This window comes from Oxyura jamaicensis, chromosome 11 (genome assembly GCF_011077185.1).
Source record: "Oxyura jamaicensis isolate SHBP4307 breed ruddy duck chromosome 11, BPBGC_Ojam_1.0, whole genome shotgun sequence".
Classification (NCBI taxonomy): Eukaryota; Metazoa; Chordata; class Aves; order Anseriformes; family Anatidae; genus Oxyura; species Oxyura jamaicensis.
Genome location: NC_048903.1, coordinates 16,597,921 through 16,617,174, shown reverse-complemented (window position 1 = coordinate 16,617,174; position 19,254 = coordinate 16,597,921). Strand labels below are relative to the sequence as shown.

At 42.4% G+C, this 19,254-nt stretch overlaps 1 protein-coding gene across 2 annotated transcripts; it reads right to left on the bottom strand.

Moving 5' to 3' along the window:
* Positions 1 to 8,798: 8,798 nt before the first annotated feature.
* HSD17B2 (hydroxysteroid 17-beta dehydrogenase 2) lies at positions 8,799 to 19,047 on the bottom strand. Of its 2 annotated transcripts, none has more exons than XM_035337056.1 (5): positions 18,951 to 19,047; positions 13,994 to 14,206; positions 13,508 to 13,693; positions 11,220 to 11,357; positions 8,799 to 10,193 (listed from the first exon to the last, which is right to left on the bottom strand). In XM_035337056.1, the coding sequence occupies exons 1-5, from the start codon at positions 19,030 to 19,032 to the stop codon at positions 9,835 to 9,837; spliced, it is 978 nt and encodes a 325-aa protein (XP_035192947.1). In that variant the 5' UTR covers positions 19,033 to 19,047; the 3' UTR covers positions 8,799 to 9,834. The 2 variants fall into 2 exon arrangements, with proteins under 2 accessions (XP_035192947.1, XP_035192946.1); XM_035337055.1 differs by lacking the exon at positions 18,951 to 19,047 and adding an exon at positions 18,480 to 18,804.
* Positions 19,048 to 19,254: the final 207 nt, after the last annotated feature.

The following is a 19,254-nucleotide window of genomic DNA, read 5'->3' as shown; positions in this document are numbered from 1 at the left end:
AGAGGCAATGTGATGTCCTTAAGAGAAACTCAGTGTCTTCCCAAAGTGCTTAATTGCCTTCAAAGAACAGGGTATATGTGAGAAGATCTACAAGAAAAGTATCTGTTAATGACTGAACTCACAACAAAGTCCTGTTTAAGGGACAATTCTCTCTGAGAAATGCAAAAGAGTCACCAGAGATGAGATTTTCATGGGGGCAAGAAGGCAGATTTGAAGGGGTAATCCTGGTCTGACAAAGACCCCAGAGAAAATGAAGTTATGTTTCAGCTAATTAAAAGACATGGCCAAACTGTCACCTAGATGAGCAGCTGGTTAATCCAAACATCCTGTGAATTCCACTCTAGGTGTTTCTGGCAGAAGGTATTTCCTCGGGGTGGGAATATCAGTTGGATCCACTCAGAGCATTTAGGACTGCAGATAAATTAAATGGTTGGCATTTCTTGCTTTCCTTAGCCTAGAAAGAAAACTTGCAGAGTTAATTTCTGTTGAAACCAATTAAAGCTTTAAGTTGGGACAGTGTGTACGGCACATCTGATTGCAAACCACCTCCACATCTCATTCAAATTGGCTCCTGTTGCTTTTATCACTAGGTTTATGTTCATTGAGTGAAAAAAACACCAACTCTTTTAAAAAGAAAAAGAAGCCCAGGCTTGTTTTTTTCATTCTAGATCCTATAGACCCATGCAGACTGCAAACTACTGCCAGTCTGAAATATCAGCAACTGGACACACGTCCAGTCCCAAAAATGCATATGAAGGGGACAACATTGTTCATATAAAAACTGCAAATTAATCTTGCTGCAAAATGCATGACACTGAAGCTGCCAAGACAGGGACGTTCCCTGCTGTCGGGAGCTGGCAGATTACGCAGCACCTTACATAGACCAGTAAGAAGAGGTTTGCAGTGCCTAGTCAAGCTTTGGTGCCCCCCTGCCCACCTGGGCTGAGCCCTCCAGGCCAGGGCCACCTGCAGGCACCCCGGGAAGGGAGCACAGAGGTGTCCCAAAGCTAATGTGCTTGCTGTGGTTGGTATTCTCGGTGCCTCCATAGCTCCTGCAACACATCAGGACGTGTTCCCTTGCTCCTCATCCCCATTTCCACCTGTACCACTCACAGATGGGACCATCTCATCCATCCGTCTCAGCAATGTACGTTGAGATAACGCCCCTAAAACACCGGTGTCCCCAGAGGCAGCTCTGTCATGGAAATCCCTGCCTTTCCCCTGGTGGTTACCTCCGCCCAGCTCCAGTCTGATTTTCCTCTTCATCCACCACTATCATGGCAAAAAAGCTCCATCATCTGCTCATCTCCCAGTTAAATCTTACAGCAGTGATATTCTCAGAGTTAAAGAGACTGTAAGCTCAACATCAGAGGAAATGTTTGTGTTAGGCAAAACTGTGATTTTTTTTCTGGATTCTGGAGATTATTTTTTTTTAGTATTCTGCATCTTTCCTCACAGCCCAAAGACTCATTGCATGTGAGAGGATTTGTTGCTAAAATTCAGGTTAAATACACTGTAAATATTTAGCTAAGTGTAGTAAGTTGTCTAGTTAATATGCTGGCAAAGAGCTGCTGGCAGTGAGTGCTGCCTGAACAGAGTTATCTAAGCGGCTGGAGACAAGCAGGCAGGAGCAGGTTTTGCTGCTGGAAGCTGAGTATTTGCCAGCAAGGACCCCCCATTCCCCCTGAGCACCAACACAGAGGTGCCAGCTACACCACCCCATGTAGTCGAAACAAAAGACTATTTGGTTGTGCCCCAACAACTCATTTTTCACTTTTACCACTGGTCCCAAGTCATCCCTCTCTATGACTGAACAAGATAAGGGGTTAAGAGGAAGTTTGTCTGGTTTAGGTCAGAAGTAGTTGTGTAGAAAGCTGCGAGTAGAAAAAAATAGCAACCGTCTCTGCTACCTAAAGGGACTTGGATTGTCAAAATTGCCCTTAACACAAGCAGGGAGCAAACAGCTTGAAGGTATGGAGGGGTCAGAGGAGAAACCAACAGGTATTGCAGCTTCCCAAAAAATACCAGGGATATTTAGCATGGAGAGACTTTTCAGTATTAAGAACTGAATTACCCTACCAGGAATTCATTACATGCAGAAATTTCCATTAAGAACCAGAAACAACTCAGGTTACATCAGAGTTTCAAGAAGTTAAAGAAGCCAAGCCTGAAAAGCTCTAATTTCTCTCTGGAGGCATTTGCTTTATCTCTAGGGGCTATTGTAACAGCGGTGTGCATTGGACGTGGCTCCTGGCTGGTTTGGTGTACATGCCCAGGGACTCCAGAGGTGTTTCTGCCAAGCTGCATGTGTGCCTGCGACATACCAAAAGCCATCTAACTGTCCATTCCCCACGAGAGAGCCAAGAGTCCTCTTCACTCCCAGTAACTCCTCTCCCAGAGACCAATGCCCTCTGGTCCCACTTCTGCCCTTCCCAGCTGCCACGAGCCATGCCGGAGCCCCACGAGTCCCACAGTGGCTGTCCATCCTTGCTAGCAATAGCAGCACCACTTCCACTAGGTGCACCACTGCATGCCAAATAGATCTGGACTTTTCCAAATCTTCCTAGATTAAGACCATGCAGAGGCCCTGGGGACCCATTTCCCCCAGCAGCATACGTGACCCCAGGAATAGGAGCCCGTCAGACCTCAATGCACGAGGAACCACAGGCAAAGCCTATTTCATCAGCCCTGTTTTCTCTCCTTACCCAAATGTACCCAGAACGGGCTGTCCTCTTCAGATCACAGAGCAGTATGGAGTAAGAAGAGAAAGCTGAAAGCAATGCTTATGCCTCCTTCCAGGGTAGAGCAGGATGTTGTGCAAATGTTTACAAGGAAGATTAAGAGGTACCTGGCACTCTTAAACCAATTCCCCTGAAGTGGTTGGCCTATCCATTTTCTATAGGTGCTGGGTATTTGCATTGCAGTCAGATACACTAAAAGCTGCAAGAGCTGCCCTCTCAGCTCATCCAGCAAGGAAACATCCCCACAGTCCTTTCCTCATGAGCAGAAGGAAAGTCATCAATAATCTCTGGTCATCAATACCCTGAAAGAAAGACAGAGGGAGGCTGACACTGCATATTGCAAATAAAAATGTCAGGTAACTTACGGGAGAACGTCCACTTTTCCTCCCTTCCTCATGGAGGAAGTCTCCCTCATTTTACAATGAGGGACTTCAAAAAAAAAAAAAAAAAAAAAAACTTCAGCAATGGCGAGGCCACAACCTCTCCCAGATCAGGAGTTGTCTTTGCATCCAGTGCATAAATCCAGTTTGCTAGAGTTGAGCTGTAAGCTCTACCTGGTACATGGCACATCCATCACATTGCCCTTGGTCATGCTTAGGCACCCTTTGCTGCCTGATGCTGCGATTCAGCTGACGCTACTGGAGCTCGGCTGCTGTGTTGCTGTCCCTTGGACACAGCCATTCATTATGGAGCACATGGGTCTGTCACCATGTCCCATTTGCTTCTCCACACCATATGTTAAACCAGTAGGCTGAGCAGAATCATTTATCTTCTTGTTTTCTGCATCTACCCTTTTTTATTATTATCATTAGCCTTTTCCTGTCCTTGAGAATACTTTAAAAATACAGAAGGAGCAATGGCATCTCCCAGAGGGACGTTTTCAAATCACTGCTGGTAAATGGGTGTCTTTTTTTTTTTTTTTTTTTGGATTTGGGACTTGTTTTTTCTGCTTAAGAACTGTTCTCCACTCAGATATCTAAGGCAACACTATTGCAATCACAGTGACAACTTTGGAGTGAAAGGATATACACAGCACTATATTATTGCATGAATATGTAATACTGAATAGACTATGAAAAATCCAACTCCCAATATGATCTTTCAACACAATTTTTCATGATAAACATTCTTGAAAATGCAAAGTTTTTAAGCCTCTTATTCCCTTGATTCATCTATGCCCAGCATGCAACATGATTACATTGTTGTATATACATTAAAATTCAATAATTATATCATATTTGCTCTGTTTTCCCCTATTCACCTTTTTAATTAAAATAGATGTTTAAGGATTTCATCCTTCAGGCAGTGAATTGAGTTTGTTTGCAAAATTTATGGCATTAAGATGCTTTCTAAGATATGCAAAAGCAATAACAAAGATTTCTAACCATTCTTCTGAAAAGGTAGGATTCTCCTACACACAAATTGAATAAATCACCCCCAGGTCACTCTCAGTCAGATGCACATCTTCTTCTTCACTTTGTTTTCTTTGTTCTCTGTATCATAAAGGCACCAGAGATTTCCACATATGCTGGTGGATCTGTGTCAGCACTTATTGCTGACTGTGCATGCCCACAGGAAACCTGGGAGAGACAATGCCTCCTACTCTCCCAGACTGCTGTAATGGAAATTACTATGGCCAAAGGGCAATGCACTTTTTTTTCTCCATTATGACAGGAATACAGTGTGATTTCTTTCCTGCAGACAGAAAGAAAGCAAATAAGCAGGCGCTGCCAGAGTTGTGTGGGCTTAGTGTGGGAGCGATGATGTGCGTTGTCCCACGGCCAACATCCCCTCCCTGCTCCCAGGCATGCAGAAACAAAAGACCAGGTTCTCCCATTAGCACCCAAAGCCAACAAGAGCACGTCAGGCTCAAAGCATCACTGAGCTGCTGCCCTCTCCTTGCCGTCACCCCCCCCGTGACAGAGCAGGTCACCCCAAAACATGGTTTTGTGGGATGGCGTGCTACAAGACCAAGTAGCACAAGAAAGGCTTTGAAGTAAGCCATTTTATGACTGTTCACAGTTTCTTAAATAACACTTTTTAAAGTCAAGTGTTGAAGGAGGTGGTGGAGAAGGTGTGGAAGAAGGTGGGCAGGTTACCATGACCCAGAGAATGACACATCAACAGAGCTGAACTTGCTCAAACCCATTTCCTGAGCCGTGCTTCCTTCCTTCCTGCTTTCACTCTGAATTTGTACTAATCGCTAACATTTTGTTTTCTTTAGATCTTTCCTTCTCACACCCCCTGATCTTTGCTTCATCTTTCACCTCTTATTTTTGAAGTTTGAAATGTGCTTTTAAGCCACGAGGACAAAGTCCCAAGCCCAGCTGGGCTGTTGGGGTGTGAGGAAACAAGGAAACATAGGTGGAACATGAAACTCAAACAGAAAACAGGCAAATTAAGAGGCAACTTCTGAGAATCTCTGTAGGAAGAGCTATATACTTTTCTCACCAATGGTAGCTGGCAAGATCAAAATGCTCCTCTCACAGGATTAGTTTCCAGCTCATTCAGTGCTCTTTCCAAAGGTAAAGGCAACAAGATAAACAAGTATTTAGACTTGGATTATTTAACCTCCATACTCCAGGCATTAAACCTATGGAGACTGCCTACATTACTATAATTACAGGATGTTAAATCCATATTCATTAGTTTAGGTTACAGTGACCTATCAACATGCTTAAACCCCACTTATCCTATTAAACATATTTAATATATGTCTTCTGTCACGGAATGCCAATGCTGTTTGATTTATAATAGGGGGATGCTTTAAAAGCAGCTACATCTCTTACTACAGTAAAAGCCCACTGTCCCAAGGCTGCCACAATACAAGTATACATGAACAGAAATGGCCCTAATCCTCAGGTTGGGTGACAAATTCAAAGGCTAGTGAAATTCTGCCTACAAAGGTGTCTGCATACCTGGGAGCACTACACTAGCTGACAAGTTTCTGCAGGAATGATTACACCTCAGGCATCTTAGGATTCAATGTGCTGGGTGTTTCCTGGCAGTGGCATTACTTTTCATTTATTTATCCTAATATTTTAGGCAATGGAAAAGGAGAAAAAAGACAAAAAAGAAAAAATAAATAAATAAAAGAAAAGAAAAAGAACCCTTCCTGTTAATTTCCATGCCACTTTGCAAGAGCCAAGATCTTTTGTCTGAACACTTTTTCTTTGAAGCCTGCATGAATTTTATTTCAAAGGAAGTCTTTCTGAGCATTCCTAGAAATACGATGACTCCATGCTGCTTAGTTGTTGCATCATTTAGGGAATCCAACTGGCTTCTAAAACCCAGCCATAAAAAAGGCTAAATAGGCATATTTTTCCCAGAAAGGATCCCAGATCCAGTCTTTCTAAGAGATACTGCCAAACTCATATTTTTATCCCAAACATGCTGTAAATATGACTGGTGTTCACAAGGACTCACCTACACAGGTAGGTGCTGATAGCCCGGTGTAAACTCTGAATCAAGTGAAGGAAACATGACCCATTCTAGTTGTATCTGCAATTCTGTGCCAAGACTAGCTGATTTACAGCAAAAATATTTTGTGTGTGTATGTTTTTATATTATATAGATCTCAGAGTTCCCTGGAAGCATACTCTTGACGCAAATAATATGTACAAAAGTCATTATGACTTTTCTTATGCACCTGTAAGCAAAAATATCCTCATACATGCCAGGGCACTCACTCATAGGAACTTGGAAGTTTTCCTCTCTCCCCTCAGGATATTGGGGAGCCAAACTGTCAAAATCTGGAGGTTTCTCTAACATTCACATACATCTTCTGGTATGAAGTCATTCTAGCACCATTCTTTCCAATTTTAAACCATTCAGTTTAAAATAAACTAAGCTATTTATCATGCTCATTAAATCAGAAAAAGTGACTGTTGCCTTTCTCCCCTCTTTGCATGTGTTTGGCCTCTACTAATGAAAAATTGACTTTATTATAGATAGATGCTATACTATATTGATGGTTTTGGCCTGAACAACAAAGTTGTGCATAAATATTATCAAAATACCCAGCAGAAAATATGCAGATGTGTAGCAGCAGGAAGGTTTGCTCATCCTTACTCTGCAGGGCTTAAAAGCAGATTCAGGATTCACTCCTGTCCTTGTGTGACCCTTAGTGACCCAGAGCTTCCTGCTCTGGGGAGTAAAACACCAGATTTCTCCAACCCCAATCCCCTTTTGGAGCCCCATTTGAACACCATAACTCCTCAATACTTTCACAGCTGCTTTCCTTACCTCCAGCCATGTGGACAGTCTTGCACATTAGAGCTTCTGAAGACTTGGAGATGGTCCTTCAGCAGGTGACCACCCAAACTTGTCCATCATGGCTTTCTCCCAGAACATAATCACAAAAATGCCTGGTATTTCTCTGCTCTTCCCCAGCTTGCAATGCAAAGCGAGAAGCACACATCAGGTACATCTGTCATCAGGAGGCCCGTAAAGAAGGCAAAGGGAACCAGAATAAAGAAGTTATAAAAACAAATGACTTTATAACCCACCTTTTGGTTCACCAAAGATACACATCTTAAAATCAATTGCTCACATTAAGCAAGAACAGATGTGAGCCAGAGTAATAAACACAGACTAAGAAAGTGGGAGGCAGGGATTTGCTTGCTAAGAAGTGTCAGACAGCATTCACTTCTCAGTCACAACCTGCATTCCAGAGGTCGGAGCTGAGGGATGAGTATAAAATCTGCTCTTTAATCATGATTTTTGAAGCACATAAACCCTTTTAAACTGTGCATGTACGTGTCTTTAATATATACACACTTGATTAGTAAGAGACATTTTAGAGTATTATTTATTAGCCCCTCTGTAGTGCTATGGCCAAATTCCTCAGTTTTCAGATGCTTTTCATTAGACTTTTCTTTGAAAATAGTTCCAAGTTATGGTGATTAATTTTTTTTTTTAATACATCATTTTCTACTGCTAGAATTAAATATCGTCTTCTCCCACTCCAAATTTGTTTTGTGTTAGAACAGTCTTTTTAGAAAGTGAAGGTGAAACACCTAGACACTGATCCTTGCAAATAGGAATTAGCAGCACCTGTAATATTGATAGAAGCATGTTGGCTGCAAACTCCCATAATTTACTCTCCTGTTCTCCTAGCCATCAGACTTCAGTTTGGATTATTTGCAATGTAAGTTATTGGTAAAAGAAACTCATCTCTAATACTATAACCCATTAAATGATGCATAATTCAATAACATATTACAACAGAATTGTCTTTAAAACACAAAGTAGGATCCCTATAGAAATGAAAAAAGGAAAAATCTTTGATACTGTAATTGAGATTTGCTAAAGTATCTTTGCAGTTAAGTGAAGAGGTGTAAAATGGCTATTTAGAATGTAAGTTTCATGGGAAAGAAAAGTTAAAATAATTTTTAAAAATAAACAAATCTTCCACATAAATGCCTAGTTTAACATGTTTACAATGTACAAGATAATATTCCTATTAAGGAAGTGAAAGGGAGAAAACTTTACATTTTATAACCACTGCCAAAGAACATAGCAGTGATTAAAGATTGTTGTGAAGATTGCCACATAAAACAGCAAACTGGCTGCTAAGAGGAATTCAGGTTGTATAATGCTTGTTAGCACCTAAGGGCAAAATTCCAGCCCACCTAAGTTACACCTAAGCTGGATATTAAGTGAAAAACAACCACCTCCATCCACAATCAAGACAATCTGTGAGGCAGTAGTTCCCCCACCTGAAGGTAGCCAGACCACAGAGGCTGCCTCCCTGCATGCTGTGAGCAGCCCTGGAGGGCTCTCCACACCCAATGCCCCACACCTCCACACCCTTCCAGCTCACAACAAGCCTTCTTGAAACCATTTAGGATTGCTTTCCACCCTAAAAAGTGGCACTGACTGCTGTGCTGTCTCCTCTTCCCCAGAGAAGATGCCCTGCACTGCCATCCTCCTTCGCTGCTCTCCTGCAGGAACAGGATCAGCCCCAGAAGGGAGGCAAGCAGCCTTGCTGGCTGTAGTGCTCGTCCCCAAAAGGGCAAAGTGTCAAAATCAGAACAATAGTCAGAACAATCCAGCTTCTAAATATTTTTTATTTAAATATTTTATTATGCAATTTTGCTGACAAAAAGTTTTGTGAAGTAAATAAAGGAAGAAATGGGCAGGGAAACTGAAATAGTCTCAGGCTTTCTGGGTGAAAAACATTCCTAGCATCGCTTTCCTTAAAGGGTGTCAGAAGCTAATAGAGACTGACAAACCCACAAAGCTTCAGCTGCAAAAACAATAACAGAATATACAGGACAGGGGGATTTCCATACTGGAATTCTTCATAAGCTCAAAACTGAAAAAAGAATTGTACAAAAAGCAGCAGTGAGATCAGTTTACTAGTGATTACAAATAACGTACAAGCATATACAAGACAAAACACAGAATGATCAAGACAATGATATCAGATTAGCAGCTGATAAACTATCGTTTTTTATAATACTGTAGGAAGGAAATGGTTGGCTGCTTGGTGAAGATCAGTCTTCGTTCATTTTTCCCCAGCAAATTTATGGTGATTGGTACAAAGAGGATACATCAGACAATTATACTTCACAAAAGTTGGGGTTAAAAACAGGATCGATCGTTTCTCAGGTTCAAAAGGAATAGAACCAGGGGAAAAAAAAAGTATTGGGCTGAAGCTACATTAAGAATTATTCACATTAAACTTTTATAAATGATAGGAATATGCAGCTTTTTCTAATGTTTAAGAAGGTTGTGGATTTAAAGATATACTTAGAAAAACACAGGTTAGACATCTGTCCATGTGTCAGTAGTGCCTTTAGAAGCAGACAGGAACTATATAACCTCATGAGATCTCACAGTGAAGGCAGGATACCAGGACATCAGGGAAACATCGCAGCTCCTCCAAATAGGCCATGGCTGGGAATAATTTCCAATTTCTGTTTATTTACCACTTTTCCTGAGCACTATTCTTAACACAAAGATTTCCCTCCACTCACAGGGCAGCACAGATTCAATTTACCAAAGACAGTACAATAAATAACAGTGTCTTAAAATAGAGTTTTTCCCCCATTTATCTCATCAAGCATGATAAATGCTGATGGATACCTTAGAGATTCTTTTTTTCAGCCTCCAGTGTTCTCAGTGCCCTTGGGACAGACTCAATGCTCATCAACTTACTGATGAAAAAGTCATATAACCAGAGAGGAAAGTAGCAGAAGATGCAGAGGAGCACGTAAGCCCCTCTGCCGGGGGTGTACAAGCCGTGGGGCCGCCTGGCCAGCAAGGCATGCAGGATGGAGCTCAGCACCGGCGAGAGGTCAGCATCGCAGTATGCGGGTATCTGCGGGAGGTAGCTCTTCAGCCCCAGCAGGTAGTCCTCACCATAGTCCTGCCTCACGTCTTCTGGGAGGTGCTCCACCAGCTCCTTTTCTTGCTTGACCCACAGCTCGGATGTGCCTTGTATACCTGCAGGAGCAACGGCATGGGATAGCAAGTGAGTTTGAGGTTAAGTGAAATTAATCCACAAGTAGTAGCTGATAAGCTGTTCCCACCACCAAGCCCAGATTCAGTTGTTCTAAACTGGAATGAAGAACATACAAAGCTCCTGGTTAGTTACAACTGCTCTTACCAAGAAAAGAAAAATAATGAAGCACAAATTAGACAAAGAGCATGGGGTTCTGTTACCAACTCTACTCAAAAAGGCTTCAGTATCTTTTTTCCCCTCCCTTTCCATTCTGTGATCACTCATTTCATGGGTATTTCTAACCAGTATTTGTTAATACATGTCATTAACAAACGAAAGAAGTGGACAAGCTAAAACAAGGTTAACTTGGATTGGTCAAATGCCCTTCTCATGAGAGACACTGATATTTCAACAAGCAGTTTCATGAAGGATGAGGCTTGTACGGGGCTTGATTAAGAAAACACACACACACACAGGTTTTCATCACGGCCCTGCAGGAACCAGGTGAGGAAGCATTCAGGGGAGAGAAGTTTTATGGAAAAGGCATCTATTTTGCTTTTCACTGACATAGGACTTGTCTCTGAAATAACCAGGACTTCAAGTAGGCAGCACTGGGACTTTGTTGTCCTCACGTTACTGCCAGGCACATCCACAGAACAGGGACCTGTGTGACACCCACCTGGCTACTGGGTGGGCACAGGCAGTGGGTGCGACAGAAAATGGGTCTAATATGGACAGGCTCTACAGAAAATGTTCAGAGCAACAGGAAGAGGAGGATTTGGAAGAGTAAGAAGCAGGAGGGGAGCAGGGGAGGGAGCAGAGGAAATCTCAGGAATTATGTAGAGTAACGTCAAGAGCAAGTAAGTGACCAGGAGGGGAGCAATATTCAATTAAAAAAAAATAATCTTAATTTCCATAGTCAACATGCGGAATGGAAGAGTTTGAGAATCATTCAAGGCTCTGTTTGAGGATTCTGGAATTCAGGAAAAGAGACAAAGCATAAACCATCCGAAGTGTCAAACACCAACCTGTTCTGAAGCCTGATGGGTGGATGGCAGCAACCTTGATTCCCCATTTGGAAAGCTCCTGCCTCATTACTCCAGAAAACATGGACAGAGCTGCCTTGGATGCACCATACGCAGCATACCTCGGTAGCGGAATGCCTCCTGCAGGAGCAATATAAACATGATAAAGCTCAATGTCTGTCTTCTCAAGCCTTTATTTTTGTGATTTAGATAGAAGATTAAAGCACAACCAGAATTATGTGGCTCTCACTGAGGTTAGAGACAAGTCAGTGAGGGAATCATTTCTTCCTAGAGGTTAAAAAAGTGTGAGTTGTAAATTAGCACTTGCTTATAGCAGTTATGATTAGTAAAACCTTGTAAGATAGTTTCTATGGCAGAAAGCATGAAGTGTATTGCATCCAAGGGTAAAAACTGCTGCAAATTACAAAGTTCCCATTTCAAAATAACACTTTCATCTTAATGTACATGAAACTTGAAAGAAAACATTTCAATACAGGGGAATTTTCTGATAAGTCACTGGTGCCATTTGTTGGGTTTTGTACTGCAGCAACCCATGTACCACAGGAGCTTCACACACAAGATCTTTCCTTTGAAGATGTCAGGCCAATCATATGTTAATTTTTCTTCTGCATGCATCTGAAGAAGTTTGAGTTTCAATTGGTTTGAGCCAATTGAACCACATAAGCTTTCCCTCTGAGGTCAGACTAACCTCCTGTCCAGTTAAATTAGCTCTACACTGTCAGGAGTAGGCTCAGCGCAGCAAGACCTCCAACTTTTCTGGTAAAGTTTTACCAAAGGACCCTCAGACCCCACATTAAGGGGAAGCTATTTACTCAATTCAGAACATCTGTGTGAACATCTATAGTTTAAGCAATGTCATTACCAGCTCCTGTAATAGTAAATTATTTAGCACAGAGAAGCTCTGTTTATCCCTGCAAGACAGCTTGGGGACTCACACCAAGAATTAAGACATCTGCCTCAAAACACCTAAAAATGCAAGCTTCACTTGGGTGCTCAAAGAAAACAGAGGTCTGTCCTCTGTCTATGCTTGCCAGGGCTGGTGGGCAGAGCAGTACCAGAATGGTCTCTCTCATAAGTCAGTCCTGATTTTTTATTTATTTTTTTAAGTATTGGCAGCGAACCATAAACACAGGTGTACACATACAAAAGCCTTCCTGGGACCTAAATACGGAAGATGGCAGTGTCAAAACTAGGCTGAGACTACATCCTCAACATAAGCCATGAGCACAAATTAACAATTACAAGCCACCTTGGCCATACAGCAGGATTCAAGTGGACACCACCTGCACAGAAAAGAGGGTCCAAGCAGACAGGGAAGAGAAATCTGGAAAGCAGATGACATAGTAATTCTTTAAGAAAGAGGTCTTTCAAAAAAAAAAAAAAAAAAAAAAAACTTCCAGCATCACAACATCCTGCTTCTAGTAGGTCTCATTTTCAAAGGAGCATTTTTGCTCCTCAGCTGTTCGCTAACAGATACTGTTATTACTTCTCTTCCTACATCTCAGTTTCTCAGCTGACCTCCTAGAATAGGACATGAAGGCGTACATATTTAGTAAATACAGGATCCAATTTATAGGGTAAAACTGAAAAGCCTATTACACACTGTTAATATTTTAACTAATAAAATCACTTCTTAGCAAAGTGATAATCCTAAAAACATGTTAGGATAAATTATTTTTAATAAGATTACCAAAATATTTTAAAGAAATATAAATACACATTCTTTGCTGCCCAAATGAAGCTTCTAATACTTGTTATTAACAGTTACAAATGGTCTCTGCTTACAAATGGCAAATATCATGAACTTACACAAAACACATTTACAGTCCAATTTTAACTCAATGTATTGGGAGGGGGGAATAGTTGAATTGAGCCTCAGCTGTAACCAACCCAAATGGAAGAATACCTGGTTTTACACAAATCAGATGGTATTCAGACATCTCCACAGTATGGTTCGGTGATACGCAAACTGAGGTGTGTGCAAATTTCTGCTGGAATGTGTTCTACACAAAACTGTGTTGGTTTTTTGTTTTTTTTTAAACCACCTATCTGTCTGGAAAAATCAGAGCTATCCCTGATTTCCTGGAAACAGCCTCCTGATTTCCTGGAAACAGCCTCCCAAGCAAAACCTACACTTATTGGCTAGATCCTAACTCCCCAGGCATATTTACAGACAAGATTGATCACACCTTCCTCAGCATTTACGCCAAGAAGGTTGATTGCTTTTCCCATTGCACCAGAAACTTACCTGGCACTTTAGCTCAGCTCACCTGCCATACTGGACATGTTAACCAGCCTCCCCTGAGACTTCCGAAGTAATGGTAAGAAGGTCTTGGACACCTGCACGGCCCCAAAAAAGTTCACCTCCATGCACTGCCTGTACGTGCTCATGGGGAGCAGCTCACCATCAGCAGGGAAGCCCAGGATGCCCGCATTGTTCACAAGTCCCCAGAGCCCTGCGAAGAGAAGAAAGCACGTGGCTGCTATAACAGTAGGATACCAGCTCCATTAAGGTTAAAGTGATGAGCTAGATGGTGCCCCGAGATCAAAGCAGAGACGATCCGTAGCTATAGATACACAGTACCTCCCCAACCAGCCATCACTGTTTTTCCTGTGTCTACAACAACAGCAGAAGCCATCAAAGCAAATTCCCTGGCTTCCCACAGACATACACAAGACAGAACGGGGCCAACAGATAAGAGAGGTCTTGTAAACAGGTACGTTAGTACCCCCATATATTGGCACAAAAGCTGTACCTGTATTTTGCACCTTCTCCAAAACTTGTAAATAGGCTTCCTTGACTTGGGTGGGATTGGTTATATCCAGCTGCAGGAGAGAGAGCCTCTGAGAACACGTCCGCCTCAGGTCCTCAGCTCCAGGGCCATCCTTATTCAAAACCCCAGCAAACACAACGAAACCTAAGTTATCCAGGTACTTAGCCAGCGCGTGTCCAATCCCAGTGTCACTTCCTGAAAGAATCAAAGAGACACGTGAAAAGTCAGTCTGTCCCAGACCATCATCACCATTAAAACAGAGGGATTGGAAATGCACGCAAATGTAACCAAAAAGGGGATGAAAGGAAGTCACTGAAATATATGAGTAGGAAGGAAGGTTGTGATTCATAGATGTGAGGAACTGGTCCTTTGCATGTTTAACAAAAGCTGGCAGACCTCCTCTGCTCAGAGCTGAGGGCATCAGCTCATGCTCCCACTGAGAGATCTTAAGACTTACTCCATGCATACAGAAGAAATAAAACCACAGACTGGTTTAATACAAACATTCAGGCTGAAGACTGATAATAAAAGTATCTAGAGAAAAAAAAAATCTTAATGTGAAATCTCAGCTGGACAAAGCAATTATAGGGCATTGGAATTGACAGAAATTCACTTGCATCAGACTTACTCCCAGACTTTATCTTGGAAACTTTTATCTTTACCTATAAACCAATGAACTGCCAAATACATGAAGCACCACTAAAGCAAATACACAGCAACAACCATGATCATGATCACCCAAATTCTCCCACCAGGGAAGAGTGATAAATATTTAACAAAATATTGATTCACAGGTTTTCATGTTACCTTTGAGATGACATTTTGCTGCTACTATCTTAAGAAGTTTTTAAGGGTTTCCTAATGTATTTTGTAACTATATTTTCCATTCTGCTCATCTGCAGAGAAGTTTCTTACCAACGGAGGAAGCATCTCATTCAGCTTCCTACTGACTCCCAGTGAAGTGACATAGGACTGAAGACAGGAAGGGAATTTATAGGGACACTGCTGCAGCAGTTTTGCAGGTTACAAGATCAGGAGGGAAATGAAGAGGTTAAGGAATGGATGAGATTTTCACATCAGGAAGAGGAGATGTAACAGCACGTCCCACAGTACTGCACTGCACCCTCCCTCTGCTGCAAAAGAGCTCCTGTGTGTTGACGTGCAATATCTGTGGAATTATGCCAGCGTTTGGCTACCTCCTGTAATAGCCATTTCTTGCATATATGCTCAGCTTCCAAACTCATCTGCAGCATGGGTGGAAATCTGACTGTGGGACAAAGGTCTGGGACTTTTGTCAGCCTTTTTTTTAAAAAAAAAATAATAATAATAATAATAATTTGTGGAAGGGCCACAAGACTCCCTATGTAAGCTTACCAGAAAGGTAAAGGGTTAATTTATGATTCTAGCACATGTAGAGGATATTATAGTTATTATTTGAAGGCCAGCTCCTGCACCCAAAATCCTTAGTCAATAGAATTTGATTGCCAAAGAGACTCATCTTCATGATAGATCTTTACTTACAGGTTTTGTCTTCTATCTGGGACTTTAGTCCCGATAGACGAAAAAATTAATTCCAGGTGACTTGAGAGAAATATGTACTAAACGCATCAATCAATAAGTGCAAGATGTTGAAACAAATTACTCATGCTCTGTTTAATCCCTTCTTTTAAAAAAAAATTGCTTGGAGGCATTTTTGAAATCTACAGTTTGTTGAAGATGCACCAGACCGCAGTATACATCACACCTCACTTCTTACAGCTGTGGCCTGGAAGAGAAGAGATGAACAATCCTACATTCTTGGAATTCCCTAGAAAACATGAGGAGGCCTGCAGAGATCCTAAAGACATGATGGATTTCTGGGCATGGGGGTGGGGTGTCTTTCTTCCCCTTCTAGTGAGAAGCAGATTTCTGGATCAAATCCTTCCCCTTTTGTGCTTCCCAGTAAGTACACAGACATTCTATAAGAAAAAGCCCTACAACACAGCTTTAACTGAGAGAGTGGCAGAGCACTTAAGAACCAGGGACAGGTGTAGCAGCCCTGAGAAGGAGAGAAAATCGATGTTTATTTGTACCTGGGTTCCTCCCCAGCTTTTATCAAAATCAAACCTGATTTGAGTTCCAGACCTGTTATTGATGCCCAGAGAAACTACCTTTCAACTCAAAGTTCAAACAGCACAAGCTTCTTTCAGCCTTAGTTAGGTGCCCTGTACAGAAGAATTAGATTTCCTCCCCACATATAAAATGACCATTTGGGAACCATTCCAAGATTTATTGAAGAAAGGCAAATCAGTACGGACTGCAACCAAGTCACTGTTGAGAATCCTTTGGCAACTCAGCACCAAGCGTCAGAGACACCAAGTCACACACCAGGAATGGAAAGACCAAGTTAACTGGAGGAGTTTGTCCCACTGAACACAGAATAACCAAAACAGGAATTTTATAGTCCCTGCTACTCTGCATCTTCATGACATTTTTGTTTTTAGAGATGCTGGCTGCCAAGCCCATCAAGCCACATAATGCACCTACATGGTCAGGACCATGTCTGAGGAAAACGAAGCACTCACTCCCATCAAGAGGATCAATTGAAAGTTGTTGATGAAATGTTTATGACTGCTCACACCCCCCCAGTTACTGACGCAACAAAGCAGTTTGACAGTTGGGGAGTTTTCCCTAGTTGTGGTGCTCCGATGAATTAAAAATAAATAATGTGTAGCAGCAGCTGCACAAGGGCCATCCAAAGAGGATCAGAACAATGTTTGACAAAGCCCAGACAGATGAGCACAGAGGTCGCTCCATCTCCTGGCCATAGGCAGCCATCTCACAAGTGATAGATATGTGGCAGCTACTCCAAACACGGCAGCACTCCTCTACCGTGCAGGGCTGAAACGGGGGGCAGAGGAGGGGAAGTCACCATTCCCATGAAATGCCTGCCTCAGGACTTCTCTAAATTGGAGAAAAATGACAACAAAATTGATGGAAAGGCACCCTGCACCTGTGTGCATTCTGCCACACACACACCTTGCTGTCAGTAAGAGGATGAGGACTGCAGACAAAGCAATTTAGCAGAGAAATGTGTTGAGTAAAACCTTCATTTCAATTGATAGAGGGTTTGATAGATTGCATACCAGCCTGGAATCAAAGAAAGATTGAGAAGAGCCTCTTCAGATGTGTCAGCTGCCAGAGGTGTCCAAACTTGCATTTCTTCAGGACAGTTGCAGCACAGGTACAAAGAAAACATTCCCTTGCTGCAATGTAACTCAGTGTTCTTCTCTCCCCGGTATTGCCCTAACTCCAGTTCTCCGGAACAACTAAGCTCCGGAAGAAGAGCTTATTTGGGGGGTTGGTGTTCTCCCAAAGAACCACTGAAGAGCAGGCTTGCACTCGGGCATCCTCCTGCCTTTTTTAAGTGTGAGCACAGTGCCTGCCTGGTGGAGAGGCACAGAGGCTCTCCCTTCCCATGTGTGATGCCTGTCTTCATCCTGGCCACCTGCACAGAAAAACCCTGCTGACTGTGAGGGGAGAGCTTGCTGATCATCTTCTCCTCCCTTAAGTTTTGTGTTTAATCCCCATAGCAATGCCTGCTAGGGAGATTTGAATCATTTCCATAAAGCAGAATGAGATGCTGCAATAAATAGCTATATAATCCAAAGCAATTTAACTCAGCTTTTCAGAGAGGAAAATAGAAAATAAAACAACAGAAAAAAGAAAAAGTTAGTGCAAGAACTAGTAGGTAGGCACTCCAATTCAAAGGTCTGATTAACACAGCAACATTTAAAGTTTCAGAAGAAGCAGGAGGAAAGCCATAGAAGTACAAAAATGCCATCCCTGCAAACCAAAAGTGGGTTTTGAGTAGGTCAGGATGTTAATACAGAGAATTAATTCATTAGCTCTGAACTTTCATTTCCAGAGAGAAAAATTACTCACTCCCAAACAATTTCATACCTCGTTTCAAAGAGATGGCACCAACCTGGTGTCTTGAAATATAGGCATGATATACACAGCGTGTACTATGTAAATGCGCACATCAAAAGATAACTGTACGCCAGTACCTATTGCAGTAAATTCAAGTAAACAGAAGTAATGTATGAGTGTAGTATGCTGAGGGCTTCCAGAAACTAATGCCTCTCCTAAAAAATTATACTATGATAAGTATTCTTGTGCTTATTTTTTTTTCAACCAGCTATTTTCACAAGCATATCTAAAAAGCTACTTGTAAAGATTAAATGAGACACTTAAAAAAATGGCATCTATTAACATGCTTTTCTACTTAATTTCAGAGCACTTCTTCACCAGGGAAAGGAAAAAAAAAAATTAAAAAAAAATACATTTCTGGAAAAGCAAATAAATCAATAAAAGAAAAAAGCAAGCCCCTGGGAGCACACGTTTCATAGATTCCTGACCCAAGAACACAAAGTTTTCCAACACACCTCTGAGAAAAGCCCGGTCTTCGCTTCCCGCAGCGCCTTACCTGTGACGAGCACAGCTTTGTCACCCACGGGCAGTGGCACCGTGCCACCCAGGTATGCAGAGGAGACAAGGCACACACCGCAGAACATCAGCAGCCCCCCACAAGCCCCCAGCACAGTCCCGCACAGCAGCCCCAGTGAGGTGGGCAGCAGGCTCCAGAGCAGCACACTGCCTTTCTCCACCGGGCTCCTCTTGGCCATACGGAGCACGGCGGCCCCAGAAATCACAGTGACACCCACGTAGAGCCATCCCACAGGGTTAGCAGCAAGAGCATCCATCGCCCAGGCGAGAAGCAGGCACAAGCAGCCCACCTCACCTCCACAGGGCAAAGCAGGTGCTGCTCGCTGCAGCCCGATTATATAGGAGCAGGGCCAGGGGGTGGGGCGAGAGAGGGGACTCCGTTTAAAGGTTTGACATAATCTCACTTACCCTTGGCATCTGCAAGGAGCAGGAGCCTTCTGGTTTTCCTTACCTTTTATTCCTTCTGCCTGACAGCTCCACCTTCTGAATAATGTGCCGGCTGGGTAATGATTGACAGCAGCGGGAATGGACATGATGTAGGAGTGAAGCACTGGCTTTAGGAAAAAACTAAGCACTGTATGTTTCATATGCTTAAAATACATTTCTCCAGAGGGTTAAAAAAAAAAAAAAAGAAAAAGAGCAATGCTTTCTTTGCAGGAACTGTTGGAATGCCCTGCCTAAAAACTTTGGGTGAAGTTTCAGGGGACTTGGTTTTGATGGGCAGTGAGAAAAATGATCACCTGGACGAGGGGATG